Here is a 22,279-nt window from a genome sequence, read left to right as displayed (position 1 = left end):
TATTTTTTCGAATTTTAATTTACATGTATTTGAAACTTTGTTTGCATTTACATGTACAGAACTTACAGAAAATATCAAAAGTATTCAATATATAAAACAATCCAAAAAGGACACCAATGGTATAATGAAAGATTTGATATGCTAGAAAAAACTAAAAAAAAACTGAGATATTGGATATTATTTATCATGCTTTCGATTTCTCCAACATCTACAACCAGCGCGAGAGTTTTTTCTGAGTAGTTTTATTAAATCTAAAGAAAAAAATCGTTTAAAAGGAAAAAATTAAATTATATTCTTTTTTAAAAAAATTATTTCAGAAGATCTCACTAAAATCCTAAAAAAATCAAATGTGTATACAAAAAGGATCTAAATTATCATATTTGATATTATTTTTTGGTTGAATTGTTATGTTTTGTTTGTTTTTTATGTTTTTGTACACAAAATTCGTTTTATTTTCAATTTAAAATTAAAATAGACATTATTCGGTTAATCGAATAATTTTAAATTAACCGATTATTAACCGAATAAATCTAGAACCCGATTAATTATTTGCTCGATTAATCGATTAAACCAGAAACCCGATTAATTGAATACCCTAATAGGTACTCACGAACAAATGTTTTATAAGTTTGTTTATATACCAGCGAAATTGTTATCATTTTAGTTTTCACATAGTCACAAGTAATGTTGACAATTTAGAATTTTTAGCGCTAGTTCAAGCATTTTCTCAAGTCAATTAGCACCTAGCAATTTTCAATTTTGTTTTATAATTTTTTTTTATCATATTTTAGTTGTTTGTAGATTTTTCGATATGTAAAATTTTTAAACACATGCCATTTTTTTGTTTCCCATCCAATTTCAATGATTTTATATTTTTGAAAAGCGCTTGGCTAAGTCTTGAACAGTTATAAACGAGTTACAGGCATTTCAAAATTTAAATTTTGCAATACCTTGGTCGGCTTTTTTAAAAATATAGGGCATACGTTTGGACCGAATTTACTCAAATTTGTTTCGATAGTTAGACAACTAAGTTTCCAATAATATACAAAAGATTTCAAAGCAATTTCGATTACGGATCCATAAATAAACGGTTTTCAATATAAAAATTACAAAAATAGTAGATTTTTACTGATTTTTGTGTGAAAATGTCACTTAAATCTTTTTTTATTAAAAAAAAACTTTCCTTGAGAACATATAACATTTTTAAGTTTATCTGTAGGGTATCTTTACAGAGAAGATTTTGGTATTAAAAAATGACCCGTTTTATGAATATGACGCTCCTACGCCCTTCGTATTTTCACCTATTTTTTTATCAAAATTTTGGCCACATGATCTAAAATCTCAAAGCTGGGATCAGAAAACGCAAAGCAGCTTTGCAAACTTTAATGTGCTCCCTATTTATTCCCAAAATAAATTAGATTTTTTTATTACCTACTAAAAAAAAAACATTAAAAATAGAAGTTGAGAAAAAGTAAATTTTGTTACTTTGGATGCTCCGAAAATGATTTTTTTGATATGTCGTAGTGGAAATTTTTTTCCTCATGCCAAAAGCTATCGAAAAATCGTTGGCACAATATAGATACCCTATTAACAGAGACGACAAACGGGCTTATTTAATCCCGAAGCCCGGGATTTTACAATCTCCGTTATTAAATAAGGGAAATTGTAATTTTTGTGTGCCTTTTTCATGCTTTTTGACATTCTATATGGCCGAATATTGCAAACCCAGCAAAAACTTTACTTACTTAGTAAGCCAGCAAGTAATATTGGAGCCAAGGCATAACTACTTATTATTTGACTGAAATACTACTTACCTTTGTTCGAGATTTTTTAAAAATTCATGGGTCAAGCTTACAAATGTACTTACAATCAGTTGAGAAATAAGTAGTAAATTCACAACAAGAATATGTAGCTAAAAAAAAAACACAAAAAATATTGCCTTGTGTGGGTGGGAATCGAACAGTCACATTATTTGCTTGTGTTTGATAGTCAAGCTGCTAACTCACTGCTCCATGTACGAGTTATTTTATTGGAAGTTAACAATAGTTTTAACATCAACATATAAATGAATAAATAAATCAAACACACTAGATAGCTGTGCTAAATGCAAAAGTTCATTACCAACCTGTATAAAAATAAGTACTTATTCTAGTAAATAAAATAATGTGCTGTGTACCACCACTCATTACAAAATAATGCATGAAATAACTAGTTGTCATTACAAAAATTCACAAAATTTTTGCTGGGTTATTGAACATTTAATGGAGTTCTATGTTAGAAACTATTTGGAGATACTAATATTAACTTCGTTAATAATGCATCAAACTTAACTTGCTAGAAAGTTATGATTTCAGAAATCTTCATTCACTTATTACAAGTCTGTTATCTAGATATATAGAGTAACTTCGGGTATTGTGGACTATGCGTCTAATGTGGACCAGTGTCTTTTTTCAGAAACTATTGAAGGTATGATAAAACTGATTTGTCGTACATTTTACAATTAGTTTGAAACAACAATTGCACATTTGCTTTCATGAGTAATTGATATGTTGGCTTTTTATTCTTGTATTGAAATTAATGCGCGTGCTCAACATTTTTTTCGGCTCAAGTAAGAAACAAAATTTGGTACAGTTACTTGGTAGAATTTAATGTTTGGTTGTTTTATATAATTAAAGTGGACACGTAGTTTTGCATATATTTGGTAAGAATTTAAGCAAATTTAGATTATTAGGTAAAAATAATTTTTTACCACTGTAACCCAAGTTCGTGTAATGTTAAATTACTTAATTATGTACTACTGGTCCATATTACCCGACAATAACTATGTACTTTGTAAGCAATCTGTCTAAGCCAAGAACGCGACTTTTTAGTTTGTATTAATAAAAATATATTGAAATTAAATTTTTTAATCATTCATGATTAGCTGGTTCATGAATTTTATGTATTAAATACTAGTCCACATTACCCTCATATAGTGGTCCATATAACCCTCCATTTTTTTTAATGCTGGTTTTTGGGTTCCTTACAATATTTTCACATAAACTTTTTATCCTTTGACGGAAAAAATTTTCAACTGCAAAAACAATTAGAGAATACATTAGCTAATTTATTGCTTCACAACTTTTTTAATATCCATATATATTGTGGCCAAAATTTAGAAAAAACAAAACGGTAGTCCACATTACCCGAAGTTACTCTATATAAAAGAGTAACGTTACTGACTGACTGACTGATTCATCATCCCACAGCCCAAACGACTGAAGCTAGAATCATGAAATTTTAACTGTGGGTTCCTCCCTCCCCAAAACGATCCACTAAGAAGGGATTTTTGGAAATTCGAACGTTTAGGGGGTAAAAAAGGGTAAAAACGGGTAAATCCGGTAATCTTATATCTTCAAAACTAATAAAGATACAAAAAAACTTAAAATTGCATGTTACTCCATTTAAAAAATAAGCTGACAGGTGTTTCGTACTTCTTCGAAATTCGAACCTTTTATGGGAGAAAACGGGTAAAAACTGTATTTTGGTACTTTTTTTGGCACCCTATGTATCTTTTAAACCAATAAACATAGAAACAAAATTTAAATCGTATTCTTTACTTATCAAAAAATAAAAAATATAAGTTTGGTACTTTTTGGAAATTCGAACCCTTAAGGGATAAAAATTATGTTTATTTTTGGTACTTTTTCATAAAATATGTTTTTCTATAATTTGACATAGACATTCGAATATTTTACTATGAGCTCCCACCACGATACAGAAAATTATTTTAATAATATTTTACCACCGTAATGGGGATAAAAAAGGTACCAAAAAGGGGATAAAATCTGGAAAATACATTATATTTGAAATTATTAAGCCAATTTTGATAATTTTTTTAACATTGGTTCTTGGATTCATACAAAAATTAACTAACAGCGTGTTATTTGGAACTCGAGTACCAAGGTGTATATTGGGCCAAATCCGGGTAAACAGTTTGGTACTTTTTTTAAAACATATTTATTCTTGGGCACATTAACACAGATTTTAATCGATTGAGACATGTCTGTAGCACAAACAACTTTTGCAAAATGGAATAATTTTAAATTTCAAACTTGAGGGGTGTTCAAGAAGGAAATTGGTACTTTTCTCCTAATGGTACCTTTTTAATATTTTAAATTATTTCACTTATCGACATTAAAGTTAGCTGATATGTGTCTGAGTGAAGTTAGTGTTAGAAATAAGGGATTATATTTAGGTACCAAAATGTGAAAACTGAACTATAGGTACTTTTTCATTCTTCTAATGGTACTTTTTGAATTTTCTATTACAATGGACTTAGAAACATGAAATTAAGCATATATGGTCCTGAGTGAGAATTCTAGGGGGATACTTTTTGGTACTTTTTCTTTATTCGAATGGTACTTTTTGTAAAGCTTACATGTGCCCGAGTGAGTGGGAGTCCACAAGTGGCTGCTTTTTGGTACTTTTTCTATATTCTAATGATACTTTTTGAATTTTCTATAATAATGGATATGAAATTAATAATGGATATGAAATTAAGAGTATACGTCCTAAGTGAGTGAAAATTCAAGCGGATACTTCATGGTACTTTTCTTTACTATAACGGTAATTTTTTAATTTTCTATAATAACGGACTTAGAAACATGAAATTAAGCATACATGGTCCTAAGTGAGTGAGAATTCTAGGGGGAGACTTTTTGGTACTTTTTCTTTATTCTAATCGTACTTTTTGTAATTTCTTCATCAATGAACCTAGAAACATGAAATAAAGCTTATATGGACCCAAGTGAGTGGGAAACTACAAGTATATATGGTCCTAAGTGAGTGAAAATTCAAGGGGATACTTCATGATAGTTTTCATTAATCTAATGGTACTATATATGGTCCTAAGTGAGTGAAAATTCAAGGGGATACTTCATGATAGTTTTCATTAATCTAATGGTACTTTTTTGAAATTTCTATAACAATGGACTTCGAAATATGAAATTAAACATATATGGACCTAAGTTAGTTAGGATTCTAGGGGTAGACTTTTTGGTACAATTTCTTTATTCGAATGGTACTTTTAGTAATTTCTTCACCAATGGATTTAGAAACATGAAATAAAGATTATATGGACCCGAGTGAGCGGGAGACTTAATAGTACTAATTCTTTCTTCTAATTGGGGTGGCGAAGTGCACCGGGTCAGCTAGTCTTTTATATAAATTTACAACCTATTTACAAATGTTTCTAATTCCCTATACATTGATGAAATCCAATGTGCGATATCTGATCACAACATGATTATGTTGAGATTGCGAAGAAGAATTGTGACTACAACTAATTTATAGAATATTTTTTTATAATGCAAATAATAATAATTAACCCTCTAACCCGCAAGCGTGCCTCAAGGCGTGTATTAAAAAACACCAAAAGTAATTATATATGTATATATTTTTAAATTTAACTGTGACTTTAGTTATAGTTTTGTTAACATTTCCCTCGAAGGTCGAAGTGCATTCTGACTTTTAGTTTTTGTTCTGTCAGCTGTTTTGTGAGTGATGTCATAATTTTAGCACGTGAAATTTTTTATGTAATTTTTGTTGTTGTTTCAAATCAAAGTTTTACTAACTTTTACTAGTAGATCGGCTATTCGAAATATTTTGTATTAGTTCATTTTCATTATTTTTGCAATAAAATTATTCAATAATTATTGTTTTTTACACCTAAACCTGAAACAATGAGGCACTTCACCTTTTTGCACTGTTCTGAGTTTATAGGACTATTTATTAGCTTTTTAAAGTTTGCGGATTAGAGGGTTAAAGTTGCCTATTAATAATATATGTATCATTATTACCATGATAATTTATACAACATTCAGCACGATCCTATAAATAGTGTTGGGGATTTTCGAACGAAAGGCTGGGAAGAAACTTTAAAAAGCAAATAAATTTACAAAGTTAATGTGGCGAATTAACCACAGATGATGCAATAAAATGTGATCGTCAGAATAAATACTTTTTTCAAATTCATAAAACAACGAAGAAACAAATTTATTGTTCTTCTACTGATTAGTATAATGGACTCCGAACTCTAAGATACTGCAATATTTTGAAATTTAGAAACACAACGATTGCTGAAATTTCACAAATCATACTTGATCTCTCCAATAATAAGACCCCTGATCTTGATGGCGTATCGCCAAGTTTATTTATTAAATTGAATCATCAAATCACATCATATATAGTAAATATATTTAATAACGTAATTTTGTAAATCCCAACATAAAAGATATGTATAGACTTATTGCGATATTACCTATAATTAATAGGCAAGTCGATTTCTTTAGAACCCTTTTACGCTCACATTATACATTCAATTTGGGCAAGAAATATACCATTTTAAAGGGATTTATTCACAGAAGTGCAGAATATATATTTTGTTGAAATCGGTTCAGTTTTTTAAGAGTTATAAGCGTTTAAAGATGTTACTAACACATATGAAAAAACGCGTACATGTGAACCTTAAGCTAAAATGTAAACAAAGCGATGCGTGTTTGTCCAATTTGTTGTTGTAAATAAATAAGAGAAACAATTAAACAGTATTGAATTCGCTCTGTTTTAAGTGAGAGTTGTTATAGAAAACAAAGAAGAAGACTTTAGAAATTCAAAGTCACTTAAAAAAACTATATTTTGAAGGTGTTTTTTGTTTTGTTTTCTAATTCCCATATGCATAAATTAATTTTTAAATTTATCAAAGGTTTGTAAAACAAAATTTCCATTCAAAATTTGTTTTATAAACTTCTGACAAATTTAAAAACTGTTTATGCATATTGGGGTAAATACTTCATACGAATCAATTTCTTATCAAGGCATGAAGTTTAATAAAAAATGGGACGGGTCGGAACAAATTAAATAGTTATTTCTAAGTATTTTGTGAACTATAATTGCAAGATTCTTCTAACTTCAAAATGGCTCATTTATAATTTTGCATAGTTTCGATGAAATTGTTCGGAATTGGAATAGTGGGCGTGGCACACCCTATACAAAGTAAATAATTAATTTCGAATATCTGTAGAACTATAATTGTAAAAGTGTTTAAACTTTTTACGAATTAATTTCTTATTACTGTGCGGAGTTTAGCTGAATATAGACGGAATTAGATTAGATGGCGTAGCATCTCCCATGCAGAATAAATATTGATTTCGAATATCTGGGGAACCAAAATGGGAGGGGTTGGAAAAGTAGGTGAGTCACCTTCCATACAAAGTAATAATTGCATGGTTATTCAAACTTTGTCCGCATAGCTCTCTTATCATTTTACAGAGATTGTCTGAAAATGGTCGGGATTGTGGCACAATGTAAATAATTAATTTTGAATATCTCGAGAACAATAATTCTAAAAATATTTAAACTCTGTATCAATCAATTTATTACCATTCTACGGAGGTTAGAATTTATTCCTGATTACTGTTCGCAGTTTAGCTAAGCATGATCGGCTTAGTAGGAATGATCCCTCCCTTATAAAGGAAAGATAAAGTAAAGCTTGATATTTACATAAAAGGTTTAAAAATGGGTGGGATCAGAGCAGTGGAGTGGTATATCCCATACCAAATTAGTTAGTTATTTTCGAATATCAAGTGAACTGTAATTGAGGGATTCTCATTATTTTGTATGTTTAGTTAGGTTTTATCAGAAATCCATTAATTTTTTTTTAATTTTACTAGGGTAGGGGTAGCGAAGTGCACCGGGTTATGCTAGTTACCTATAATCGATAATATTTTTGAGAAATATAATTCAGCAACAATTTTCTACATTTCCGGGAAATTAAAATCTACTTCATGATTGCCAAAAAGGTTTTAGAAAGGGTAGTGGTACTGAAAATGCTGTATCATGGGTTGGATGAGAGATAAAATGGTGTTGCTGGTATGGAAAAAAAACACAAGTAGCGGTAAAAACTATTTCCCGACAAGCTAGCCTCAAAATAGGACACATCGGGTATGTTACATTTTTAAAACGATCCTATTTCTTCGTTTGTGTTTGATTTCAAAAAATTACATAGAATGTCCTCACCGAGCAAAAAACCTCGTTATAGCTATCAATATCTCTTACAACTATTTGCATTTAAAAATAAAATTTTGCACATTTTTACCCACTCTACTCCAGTTTTTTGATAACAGCGGATCCAAATATTTACCGATTTTCCCAATTTTCCTTTATTGAACTAATAATATATGTATGTGTCATATAGAAGAATAATTGTTTAAAAATAATGACTAAATCCAAAGTAATATACATTTGAATTTAAAAACTTTTCATTAAATAAATGAAAAAAATTTTAAATTGTTGATACCGAGGTGACTAGGTCCTTTAAAAAAACGCCTATTTTTTATATAAAATTCAAATTTAGGGCAGAAATTCTGATATCGCATATTCGATATCAAAATACAGTATCCGAGTTTAGATGGCTCAATATGTCTTTAATTATTTTGTAAAGGATTCCGATAACTCCGTCCCTGGTATGGATATTATAGCCAAAAAACTAAAAATAACCAATTTTGGGATTTTTCAACACTTTTTTTTGGGAATTGCGGGATTGCTGATAATAAATTTCAAAATTTATTTTTATTTTTCCATTTTAAATAGTAAAATATAAATAACAGTGAAATTACATTAAAAACAATTCATAAACAAAAATTTAATTTCAATTTCTATTTACATACATACATATGTAATTTTTTGAAATTTGGATTTGGTGTAGTTCTTTTGGCGCGGTATCCATTTGTTATCAGAAAGATTGGAAAAGGTCATAGCTAACAATGGTCAATACTTTGATTAAGTTTATATTCTACAAATGTTTCAAAATAAAAGCTAAAAATTTGAAAATATCCCTCTCCTATTTATGGGTTATACAACCAATAATATTGCAAAGCGTATGTTTAATACGTATTTTTTTATAATTAAATATCAATCATACGCTCTATACGAAATATTTTAAAGAAATATTAAATAAATGATTTATGAACTTAACTTAATATTCTTTCTATTAAATTGCATTAAAACCCAAAGAACTTGCAACTAAAACTATTTGAAATTTAACATATATTTTATTTAATACAAAGTGCAAATACAATGTTAGTCCACAATGCAAACATCTGACATGAACATCTGTTATTTTATTTTACTGAAAATAATATATTGCATTTAACTTATTTTATATCCTCTTTTGCTAACCTTTCATTTTCTTGTTTTCCTGTGTTTTCTTTCCAGGATATCGTGTGTCTGTAACATTTGCTAAAGAAAAATCTATAGTGCCATGCAAGTGGATTTAAGAAAACATACAGCGGAAACACATTTTTGGATTGTAAGTATCTAAAAAAAAAAGTAAAAAAAATATAAATTCACGTTTTGCCTTTAGGATAAACTTTGAAATGTTTTTACGCAAATATTTATGCAGGTGAATTTATGTTTTTACATATTTCAATAATAGAATAATTTGATATTCTTTCTTATGATGGGAGTTTAATGTTTTTGTTGACAATTTAAATATTTGATGACATTTAGATACTTCAATACTGTTGATGCACGAATGACATTATAAAATTATTAAGATATGCGGAGATGTGCGGAGTTCTAATAGTTATGCACATAATATAATACTGAGTACTTTCGAATGAGAACAAGATCGCCAATTATTTGAAATTAAGAAAAGCATAAGGTCATCAAATTAAATAATTTATAAAATTAATTATATCGATTTTCAGGTATTGGAATTTGTTTATCTTTATTAATCACATATACTCTCTTACCGATATGATTCTAAATAGGTATTGGATATTAATTTTGTTTATTTTTAAAAATCCTTTTAACAATTTTCAAATAATATATTTTATTTTATATTCCTGAAAGGAAATTCCAATAGTCTACACATTGATATATTATTTCAAAACTATAATCATCTTTTTCTGTTATTTACTTAGAAACATTTCATAAAAAAAAAAAAACTTTACTGACATTCATTTGGCAATATTATGCCATAAGTTTTAAGTAAATATGAAGCAGTCTGGTTCAAAAGCCAAAAATAACACCTACAACAAAAGCCACAAAAGAATCTAGTTCATCAAATACGCTTAGACAAATATTTAAATAAAGTGCAAATTCAAAGTGTTTTCATTGGCACGCAGCCAACCACAAACAATATGGTTTTTGATTAAAAACAAAAAACCAAAAAAAAATCTCGAAACAACCAAAACAATCAGCCTTCCTTTCTCTTGGCCATCTACACAATTTATTATCAATACTGTCTTAACAATACAAACTAACGCACAAATACCAGAGTTTACAAAAGAAATTACACGAGAAACAGAAACGTGAGTGAGTGTGCGGAAAATCCTTTTTTGGTATTTTTTTTTTTATTTTTTGTTCAAGCCTAAAAACCCACAATAGAAATTTTATTGTTTTGCAATTGAGAAAATAAAACAACAACAAAAACAAATTATTTGTTTCCCCTTAATTTTACATCTGCTGCTACAGTTTATTTTCATGGGGTAAAGTTTCTTTTTGATTTCTCTTTTTCTATTTTTTGTTTGTTTTTGATTTTTATTTTTGTGTTTTTTGGCAAATAGACTTTGCCGTAAGCTCCATAAAAAATGTCATCAAAAGTATTTGGATTTCATTCATTCTTACGCAAAGAGAAGCACACAAATTGTGTTGTTATTGAAACCAACACTTTTGTTTCCTTTATCCTTTTTATTTATTTTTTTTTACATTAAACATGCTTTGACTTGTTGTTGTTGTTTTTTTGAGAATTTTTGGCTTTTTCGTAACCCTAGTAGTCACTTTTGTTTAAACATAAAGCAACATGTCACATGTTTAATGTGCTACTGAACCAGCACAGTTTTCTTTCATGAAAAAGTGGGTTAAATAAATACCATAAATAGTTACTCCTGTCTCCTCCACTTATTGCTTAACAGAATTTTCTTTATCATTCTATATATGTATGTATGTTTATACTTGTATTTAAGTCCAATCAAATTTTGATTTGTTGTGACATTTAATGTCATATTTTGTTAACATTTCATATAAACCTATAAACTGTTTGCCAAGTTTTAGCATTTTTATATTATTTTTTGCTATTTTACCATAAAAATTAATAAATTCTAAAACAATTGTTGTATTTAATGTGTAGGTTGAAGTTAAATATTAAATGTCAAGTTAATCAAAAGTTCAAAAGGTATTGTTACAAAAAATTAAAACAATTTAAACCTACGAGCTAAATTCAAAATTTCCTTTATAAAAGGTTTGTTATCAAAGTAGTGAATGACTTAAGGGGATAAACTGGTTCCTAAATATTTTTTGTTGATCAGAAATGTTTGTTATTTGGTTAAGTACAACAAAAATCTGGCAAGTAGAACCAGAGTTATGGACAAAAGTGTGAGAAACCTTCAAAAAAGTTTATATTTTTAAAAAATTTCTTACTATTTTCTTTTAATATATTGTATTGTTGTTCCTATGATAAAATTACAAGCTCTGTTGAAAATGCTTAGACGGGGTTCATAAATAAGTTCCATGTAAAAATAAATCACAAAACGATTTTTTGTTCAAATCGGCACATAATTAATATTTTCAAGTAATAGGAAATAAAATAAAGCCATAAAAAAGACTTACAAAAGTCTATGTCGAATGACTATATTCAAAACCCTCTATCTTGTTTGTTTTTTTTTGGCGTATTACTTGAGTTACTAAAATTTGGTGTTCTACAATATTTTTTAAAAGCAACTACTGAATCTCACATGTAATTGGTTTTTAAAATGTTGCATTATTGTGGACTTAATGAAAGATAGAGGGTTTTGCTTTTCAAAAATATTCAATGTGAATGTACTAGGGTATTCAATTAATCGGGTTTCTGGTTTAATCGGTTAATCGAGCAAATAATTAATCGAGGTTTAGATTTATTCGGTTAATAATGGGTTAATTTAAAATTATTCGATTAACCGATTAATTTCTATTTTTATTTTAAATTGAAAATACAACAACAAATTTTGTGTACAAAAACATAAAAAAACAAAATAAGGTATTTGAGATCATTTTTGTAAACATATCGCCTATTTGCTGCAACAACGTCATAACTCAAAATCCGTATTTTATGAACTGAGTAATACAAAATATGCGCTGTTCTATAATCTTTCAAAAAATTAATTGTATAAGATAGAGAAATAACAAAAATTCAAATAAAACAGCAAAAACAAAATACGTTCGTTATGAAATTCACACCATAGATGAGGGCTGTTTTACTGAACATTTTACCATCAAAAAGTAATTTTCGTGAAAATCAAAGATAGAGGGTTTTGAATATAGTCCCTCGACATATATTATGGGTTGTTATAATATTGTATCACGATCCACATATGTCTGTCTATTTGTTAAACGGTAGGCCCTAAAGGGCAGCACTTAGGGGTATGAACATTTTTCGCAAATTGGCTCTGTTGTCAGAAATGAGCAATATCTGTTTAAAAAAGAATTAAAAACACTGTCCAACAAATTGAGACTTTTTGATTGAAACAGAATAGCAACCCTATAATTCTGAATGAGTATCATTTTTGTAGAATAAAATTATAGTCCAGCTGGTCTGAATTTTTAAGAAAATATTGGAACATTTTGAAATTTATTATCATCTCGAATACTAACATTAAAAACTTTAAATCAATTAACAGAATTAAAACGATAAAAATAGAGATAAAATAGGATATAAGAAAATGTTCTAACACCAAAAAAAAAAAAAACAAAAAACGTAATAGAAAATGTGCTAAGTCTCAAATAAATAAACATTCTTCTAAACTGTGATTATTTATTATTATAATAAAAGCAATATATAACTGAATTAACAGATTTCAGAAATAAGTAAAACAAAAGATTTTAGAAAGTGTTTTGTATTTGCTGTACAATTTGGACTTTTGCACACTAAACTCACGATATTAGGAGGGAATTATCAAATGTGGATTATATTCCTTTTATCTATATATATACAAAAAATATTTCTACCTATGTCCGTAATAGTCTCTGAGACCATCCATCCGATTAGCTCCAAAGGAAAGGAAATTTTCTGAACATGGTTTAGAAATTACATATTAGATATTACATTAGGTCCATTCGGTGCTTCCGTAAAGAAGATTTTCGAATTTTCTCATACAAACACTTTTCATCTCTATATATAAAAATGGATGTATGTTCCGAATGAACTCAAAAAGGCCTGGACCGATTTCAATGCAATTTTCAGGGAATCTTCAGAATAGCCTAGCGGGTAACACTCTAAAGTCAGATTTTTGATTTTCGGTCTGTGAGAGGAGGGGTGTGGCAAAATCAATTTTTTACATTATACCGCTAATGTCATCTATATATATAAAAAACCGCTGAACCGATTTTGATGAAATTTTCAGATAATCTTCAGAATAGCCCAGCGGGTAACACTGTATAGTCAGATTTTTAATATTCTGTGAGCGGAGGGACGTGTAAAAATCCAATTTTTACATTATACCGCTAATGCCATATCTATATATATAAAATTAAAAAAATGTTTCTGCCTATGTCCATTATAGACTCTGAGACGATCCAACCGATTAGCTCCAAACTGGTATCATTGGAAAGAAAATTTCCTGAATATGGCTTTAGACACCTAAAATACTACATTAGGTCCATTCGGTGCTTTTTTAAAGAAGATTTTCGAATTTTCTCATACAAACATTTTTCATCTATATATATAAAAATGGATGTATGTTCCGAATGAACTCAAAAACGGCTGGACCGATTTTAACGAAATTTTCAGGTAATATTCAGAATAGCCTAGCGGTCAGATTTTTGATTTTCGGTCTTTTGGCGGAGGGGTGTGGCAAAATCAAATTTTAACATTATACCGCTAATGCCACCTATATACATATATAAAAAAGCGCTGGACCGATTCTGATGAAATTTTTAGGGAATCTTCAGAATAGCCCAGCGGGTATAGTCGGATTTTTACGGCTATATTCATAAAAAAAACCTTATTGTAGAATTAAAACACAATTTTGTTAACGAACACTTTAGCTTTAAAAACCATTTATAAAAGTAATGTATTCATAAAAGTTTGATAAAGGTACAATAACTAATGTACTGATTTTTGTCTAAGCTGGCAATGCTTCTCATTTATTTCTCCTTTTTTGTTGTTAGTGTTGCTTTCAATTAGGATAAAATATTCGTTAATTTTCTTTTTTTCATTAATTGTTTTTAGTAATAATAAATTTTTGAAGATAACCACTAATTTTTAGATAAAAATATGTATATCTGATTCTAGTAAATTTATATTAAGCTAAAATGTATTAATGTACAAACTTTTTTATATAGTTTATTTCAATTATTATTTAAAGTATTCGAATGACGAATATTCTGTGATAAAATAAACATCACTGTTTTATAATTTGTTTTATTAATTTATTTTTATTGACATTTTGTTAAATTTTAACAAAATTTAATGAATTTCTATGTGGAAACACATAGTTTTAATTCCGCAGTGGGTATATTAGATTGTGTGGACCTTCTTCCACAATGTTTACACATTTTATTCCTATATGGCGTTGCAGGTTAAAAGTAAATGACAAAAATGCCAATCAAACTCACTTGTGAACCTCATATAGTTAACTGCCGGAGGAATATTAAACAAAATCATATACTATTAAAATGGAACTTAATCGCCAGCGGAGTGGAAATTGTGTTTAGAAATTGCAATAGTATCATCTATTATTCCAAATTTATCTTTAAAATCCTCTTTTTTAAGATAAAAAGCAAAAAGAATTCCTTAAAGTAGGTTTAAAGTAGGGTCGAACCTACTATAAAATTTTTACATTTAACAATTGTTTATCAAATGTATTTTAAGCTATTAATCGTTTATGAATACAACTTTATGAAAATTTTCCTATAATTGGTTTATAAACCTTTTGTAAATGTTTATGCATATGGCTGTTAATATTCGGTCTGTGGGCGGAGGGGCGTGTAAAAATCCAATTTTTAAATTATACCGCTAATGCCATATATTTCATAAAAATGGATGTGTATGTATGTATGTTCCGTATGGACTCAAAAATGGCTGGACCGATTTTGATAAAATTTTCACGGAATCTTCAGAAAGGCCTTTTGGGTAACAGTGTATAGTAAGATTTTTGATTTTCGGTCTGTGATAAACAATAAAATACAAATCGATTGACACAGTAATGAACGAAAAACAAGTCCTCAATTCTCCTACTGAATTTTTGAATTCATTGGAACCAGCCGAAATGCCACCACATGTATTAACATTGCAGGTTGGATTACTGACTTTTTCCGACACTGTATATTAAAATCGAGATCGAGGAACAGATGTTTTCTAAAGGCCAGCAACGCGGACCGGGTTCATCTATATTACATAAAAATGGATGTGTGTATATATGTATGTTCCGTATGGACTCAAAAATGGCTGGACCGATTTTGATAAAATTTTCACGGAATCTTCAGAAAAGCCTTTTGGGTAACAGTGTATAGTCAAATTTTTGATTTTCGGTCTGTGATAAACAATTTTGCTTACTCTTGCATATTAAATGAATGAATAAGAAATTTATATATAAAATATACTTTTAATCAAAAAATTATGATGTTAACAAGCTCGATGACCAAATACAATTGAAAGTGTCTGGCGAAACAATAAAATACAAATCTATTGGCACAGTGACAACGAAAAACAAGTCATCAATTCTCCTACTGAATTTTTGAATTCATTAGAACCAGCCGAAATGCCACCACATGTATTAACATTGAAGGTTGGATTACCGACTTTTTCCGACACTGTATATTAAAATCGAGATCTAGATGCAATATAAAACAGATGTTTTCTAAAGGCCAGCAACGCGGACCGGGTTCAGCTAGTTATTAATATTAATTGTTGGTTAAGTTGTAGTTATAACATGGCATTCTTTTAATACATGGGAAATATTTTTGGATTTTTAAATATAATTATTAAAATATCAAATATTAAGTTCTTACTGCAATGAAAAAAAAATAAATATTTTTAGAATAACCAAATTAAGAAGAAAAATAAAAAAAAATTAAATCTTAACCCATATAGGATTCGAACTCTGGTTCCAGGATGAAGATATGAAGAAAGTTCGGATTGCAAAACCAAGTCAGTTGTGAAAACCTATAAAAATAGTTAATTTACATAAAAATTAAAAATACTTAAATTAAGAAAAATCAAATTTAAAAAAAAAATAAAACAAAATTTAAATCTTAACCCACATAGGATTTGAACCCAGATTCCAGATATGCAAAGAAATCCTAAAATTAAAAAAATCTGGAACGTAGATAAACAACTGTCTATTATGAAAAACCTATATCATGAAGAAATATTTGTAAAAGTTTTTGTTTACGCGTATTTGTAAAATCATATTTTCTTTATTTCCTAGATCAGGGGTGCCCACAAGTTCCTTATGGAAGAGTAAACACCAATACATTTAAAGAAAAGCTACCTTTTATTCAATATTTGTTGTTGCTAAAACCAATTCATACAAAGAAAAAAGAAAAAAAACTCACTTTCAACACACACATTATTAAAATATCATACGATAAACAAAATCTACATGGATGATCGGAGTCGTCAATGTTTACCAGCAAAGCATACGAAAGTGTTGTTGCTTTCAACATGAGTGTATTCAGTGAAGAACGACAAAAAAAATAATAAGACAAAGTTGTTTGTGTATTTTGTATTGCTAGTGCTGTAGTGAGTATACAAAACACACAGCCTATAGCTTAGAGCAATTACAAAAACAAAAGAGTACCAAGAGTATAGGGCTTGGGCATGACTGTCCTAGATGATCCCAATTTTCACATTCAGTTTATTCTCATATTATCGGATGTTTAATTGCTGTAATATAATTGACTATTTAAATAAGTATATTTTAGCCTCCATATTTTTTTCACTACTTTCTATAATTTTTCTTTACAGAACATTATCTGGTGTGCCTTGGGTGCCATAATATTAGTTGGCATAGCGGTCATATCGTACTGGATAAGAAGATGCAGGTAAGTTTTCGTCTACTCCAAAGCAACACCAACAAATTAAACATGTTTATACATAGTATATTGATTTTTTTTATGAGTTTAATAAAACCTATATTACAAGATAATTATTATATGGAGGATTTATTCAATAATTTTGTGTGTCAAATCAAGTTAGGATGGTGTTACTAATATGTTTTTTACTTGTTATTTATTGACTACTCTGTAGTATAATTAACTTGTAATTAATTTAACATTGTTTTTTGGTGTGTGTAAAAATATAGTTAACATATCCGCTTTTAGTTGTAATTTCCTATTTATTAACATTTGCTGTAAATGTTAGAAAATTTACGAAATGAGTAAAGAGAAAGAAGAAAAATTGTAATGATTTTTTGTAATATAAAAATAATAGCGTGCTGGGTAGGATGACATGATAAACTGTGATATATTGGATGACATGTGTCATACATATGCTACGAAATCAGAAAAGGAAAATGTTTATACTTGTTTGTCTTTGTTGTTATTTATTATAAGAAAATATTTGTGTTTGTTTTGGGATTGTAAGGGAAGTATGCCGGCGTTAAGTAAATTTTGACAACTATACTTTCTTTTATTATAGCTAAATTAATTAGGTAACTTAAAAATTTAATAAAGATACATATCTAAATTTTAATGTAAACGGACGTAACTTCACATTGATTATGGTTCATAATATCAAACTACATGCTCATGCAAATTTTTAGACCCCTGCGATCAAAAATTACAACTTTATTAAAGAAATTCAAACGGACGTTTGAATTGCTTCGCCTGTAAAAAAATAAAAGTGTAGTTACGTCCGCTTGCATTTAAGGTGACGATATATGAATAGATGTTTCGCATGTTAACGGATTTGAAATAAAACAATTGGATTTTAAATGGATTCACTTAATAAATCATGATCAATCATGCACTTGGCTTAGTTGTCTAAAGTGTTTTGTTTGCAACCAAAAGGTTGTTGGTTCGAATCCCACCTTGGTCTTATTTTATTTCTCACACATAAAAGTAAGTTTAGTTAAAATAATTGTCAGAAGTTTTAGCAAAATTATTCAATTTATACATAAAATTTTTGTGGAAAATAAACGAATTATTAAAAATTATGACATTTGACCTCTGAGCTTAAACGGTTAAAGTTACTTGATTTCGATCAAATTGTCAATATAATCTGTCTAGTGTTATCTGTCGGATAATAGTTTAAAACTGTGTTATTGAAACTGGACAGATTATTGGCATATGTCAATTTATATTTTCAAATCCATTGTCAACTCTTTATACATAGTTTTTAATAGAATATTTGAAATTTTTTTAAACAGATTTAACAAAAAAAATTTATAATGTCAATTATAATTATTTAGTTTCTTTTTAAACAACATAAAACAAATTAAAGGTCGTAAAAATCAATAATGAAAATTGTCTGAAAATAGAAAATAAATAATGAATATTTTCATTGTTTAATATGTTTTCATAGCAAATGGTACAAAATAATTATTTACTAACGTACATTTATGTGTTTCAACTTAATATAAATACAAAAAGCTAATTAAACATAATTCATTATGTTTTAATATTAATTAATAATTTTGCAACAAAAAAAAAGAATCTTTTAATAAATAAAAAACCAAAAAAATTAAATAAAAAAAAACTTTGTGACAGCGGTGGGATTCGAACCCACGCCCTTTCGGACTGGTGCCTAAAACCAGCGCCTTAGACCGCTCGGCCACGCTGCCTTGTATCTGATGTCTGCTAAAAGTTACATTTAAACTTGTGGTGTGTAAATTTCTGTTTTACAGAATTTCTTTTTGTTTATTATTCTTGTACTGTTCTTTTTATTCTAGTAAAATTAACAATTATCACACATTTTACTGCTGGTAGCTTATTCTAGCTTTAAAATAACAACAATAAATAATACAATTTATTATTATTTGTGTTGTTATTGTGATTAGCGTGTGACATATTCATAAACATTTGTACAGTGAGCTACAAAATATTAGAAAAAATAGTTTATAAAAGATAACGAGAACGTTTTTATCAATGATTAGAATTTAACACGGAACAATTAAAATATTTTTGTAGCTTTTTGCTACAAAGAGTAATTGTGATTCCATGTTCAACAAGTCCAACAAAAGTAATGAAAAAATACCATAAGGTCTCAGTATTTTTGTATCATTAGAAGTAAAATATCATTAAGTTCCGATTTTTTTTTCAATTTAAATTTGTGTAAATTTGCCTCAAATAAAACAATTTTTTTTTTAAACATTTTTCGAACCAAAGTTGATATTTTCGAAATAAATTTCAAATTTTAGAACATAATAGTTCTTTGTCATCATATAAGATAATACATACTATATAGCGATTTTTTCAACAGTTTTAAAAATTGTTCAAACATTCAGAATTGCATATGTCTTCTATGCTTAATACCTATAAAATATTAAAAAATTACAATTATAATAAAGACAATCTAAGACATTGTGCATAGTAACTTCATTTGGGGTCATATGAGCTTAATATAGATTCATTGTAGGGTTCTATACTTAAAAAGAAAAAGTTGACTTTTCGATCTTTCGATTTATTGTAATTTATAAAAAGTCGATTCTTCGATTTTTTTTTACTTTTTATCATATTTTTTTGACTTTTAAAAAAGTTTATTGCACAAATGTCGATTTATAGAAAAACATTAAGAGATAAAAATTTTCAGAAAATCTCAGTTGTGTTTTTAACTTATTCATATATTCATAATTTGAGGAGCCGCAGAACAAAAGGTACTCTTTTGCATCTTATCAAAAATTGTTTTTTTGGTATTTTTATAAAATTTGGGTTGAAATCTTCTAGAAACAATCAAGTCAGCAAAATTTTTTGTAATTTTTTTATTAAGTAAATGGGTTCTAAAATTTGTACTTAATACAAATTTTAATCAAACATAAATTGTTTATGACAAAACAAATTGTATACATCGTTGCAATGGACCTGGAAATATTTATCATTAGATATACATATTGTCTATTTTAATGACTTAGTAATCCAGATATAGAGCAACAATAGGCCAAAAATCGAGGTTGTCCCGGTTTATATCAGCCATTTGAGGGTCGATTTTCTCGATTTTAAATAGCAAACGAGCCGGAAGAATTCTCAATATATTGATGTATCAATCATTGATTTCAACTTACAGACGAATCCGCTATCTATAACGATCCAGTATATAGATACTATGTGGGGTCGCAAATGAAAAATGTAGAAATTACAAATGGAATGACTAATATATATATCCCCTTGCCACCCAATGTGAAGTGTATCAAATAACAGCATGATTTTATTAAATGGGTTGTATTTGTATTAATTTAATACATTTACCAGTTTATCTCTTTTTTACCTCTAAAGTATGAAATTTCCAAAAACATATTCTATTTGGATCTATTTTATTTAAATATATTCATACATATGTAGATATGTGAACCAGGAAATGATTTTTATTTGAAATTTTCAAATTATTGAGCAAATTTTGTAATATATTATTTATGCTTCAAATTTTCTCCCTCGAAACTAGTTTTGACAACTGCATTAAGTAAGAAACTCCTTTTTAGTGTTTATAACTTTGATTTTTGTTAAACATTTTTACGCTTAAATTAGTTTTGAAAAGGAGTCAATGAGCCATAGGGTAACATAGATACGAGACGTAATTTTCAGAAACCTAAGTCTGTTGTCAAAAACCTATCACTGGCAACAACCAAATACATTCTAGTCAATGTATTTTGTTTTTGTATCAGACATATGATTTGTTGTATTTGTTGTTTGACAAATCGTAGTGTCTCGTCTCTATGTACATATAATTGTCTATGCAAAGAGCTTTCATTATTTTTTTTTTATTCTTCGGGAGATATCACCACTCATGTGTATTCTCTGAATTTCAAATGCAGCAAATTTTTACGATCGTTTAGGATGATTTTATATGAACTGTGGCAGCCAAGCTTTCATTATTTTTGAATAATGTAATGTAATTTTTTAAGTCATGGAAATATAACCATATACGGACACCATTATGTGATAAAAGACCAAAAATAAAGACCTGTGTCTCCCAGTTTCCCCAAAGACATGCTCTTTTTTATGGGCCTCCAAAGATTTGGAGCATCGGAGTAATTTTTGCAAAAAAGTGATCATTTTCTCAGACTCATATCTTGCAAGCAGTTCGGAAATTTGAACATATAAAATCAAAAAAACTTCATCTTCAACATCAAAATCGCAAAAAGCTTTACAAATGGCGGCAAATTAAAATATAAAACAAATAACTATTGTCCCTTGTAAACCGGATCTACACAGCTGAGCGAATCTAGTGTATGTACAAAAGAAAACTATTCTAGGAGAAATAAATATCGAAATTCGACATATTCAGCCTTAGATTATGTTTAATCAATCTGCAAATTTACATTAGCATATAATTTCAATAACACGTGTTTCCCTCATTAACCCTTCCACTTTTACAAATGTTTTAGCAAATTATCCATAAAAATATTAAATCAATTCCAAGTGAAATGTCTTTGTTTATAAAACAATAAAAAACACAATAATATGCCGAACCCATAAATAACATTAAATACTAACATCCGCTTTAATAAAATTCACATGGAAATAAGGAAGCAAAGGACTCTTGCCAATATTTTCTTTTTTACACACCCACGTATTCTCCATCTCTCTCTCTTTCACTCTTTCCAAACAACTACCTACCTACTACTTAAACATATTTCCATATTCCACATATTTATTAAACCTTAAATGTCATTGTTAATAAATAATTTAAGACATTTATTCCATTTTGATATGAACGTTTAACTTTAATGGCTCAAGGTCGAAGCAATAAAAAATATGTGAACTGCTAAATTTTATTCTTAATTCTTGAAATTCCTTGTAAAGAGACATTTTAAAAAGGTCTTTTACCTGTGTAAAATCAGCAATTCATATTGTAACAATCTTAAATATACAATAATTTTTATTTCATTTCGGTATTTGTTCACTCCACCCTCATCAGTCTGTTTGGCTGGGGGTTTTCTGTGTTTTTTGTTTTGTTTTATTTATAAGAAAAAGCTTTACCACTTTTACACATTAGTTACTTATGTGGCGCTACTCTTTTGTCATAGGTATTATTTGTTTGAGTTAGGGGTATGATATATAAGTAGGGACTTTTTTGCATTTTCAAGAATTATTGAAACTTTTAAGA

The 22,279-nt window shown here is 28.3% G+C and overlaps 1 protein-coding gene and 1 non-coding gene across 2 annotated transcripts in view; one reads left to right on the top strand and one right to left on the bottom strand.

Moving 5' to 3' along the window:
• The first annotated feature begins 9,287 nt into the window (after positions 1 to 9,287).
• Slob (Slowpoke binding protein) overlaps positions 9,288 to 22,279 on the top strand; it is a 158,679-nt gene continuing 145,687 nt past the window's right edge. Inside the window, exons 1-2 of the mRNA XM_065501827.1 lie at positions 9,288 to 9,346; positions 16,985 to 17,061. Of these exons, the coding sequence (XP_065357899.1) occupies positions 17,056 to 17,061 (6 nt within the window). The 5' untranslated portion in view covers positions 9,288 to 9,346; positions 16,985 to 17,055. The remainder of the gene's footprint in view (positions 9,347 to 16,984; positions 17,062 to 22,279) is intronic.
• TRNAL-UAG (transfer RNA leucine (anticodon UAG)) lies at positions 18,721 to 18,800 on the bottom strand. Its single transcript has one exon. It is a non-coding gene; the product is annotated as a tRNA-Leu (tRNA).

The sequence above is a fragment of the Calliphora vicina genome, chromosome 2 (assembly GCF_958450345.1).
Source record: "Calliphora vicina chromosome 2, idCalVici1.1, whole genome shotgun sequence".
Taxonomy (NCBI): Eukaryota; Metazoa; Arthropoda; class Insecta; order Diptera; family Calliphoridae; genus Calliphora; species Calliphora vicina.
The sequence above is the reverse complement of the archived record's forward strand: the minus strand, read 5'-3'. Positions and strand labels throughout refer to the sequence as shown.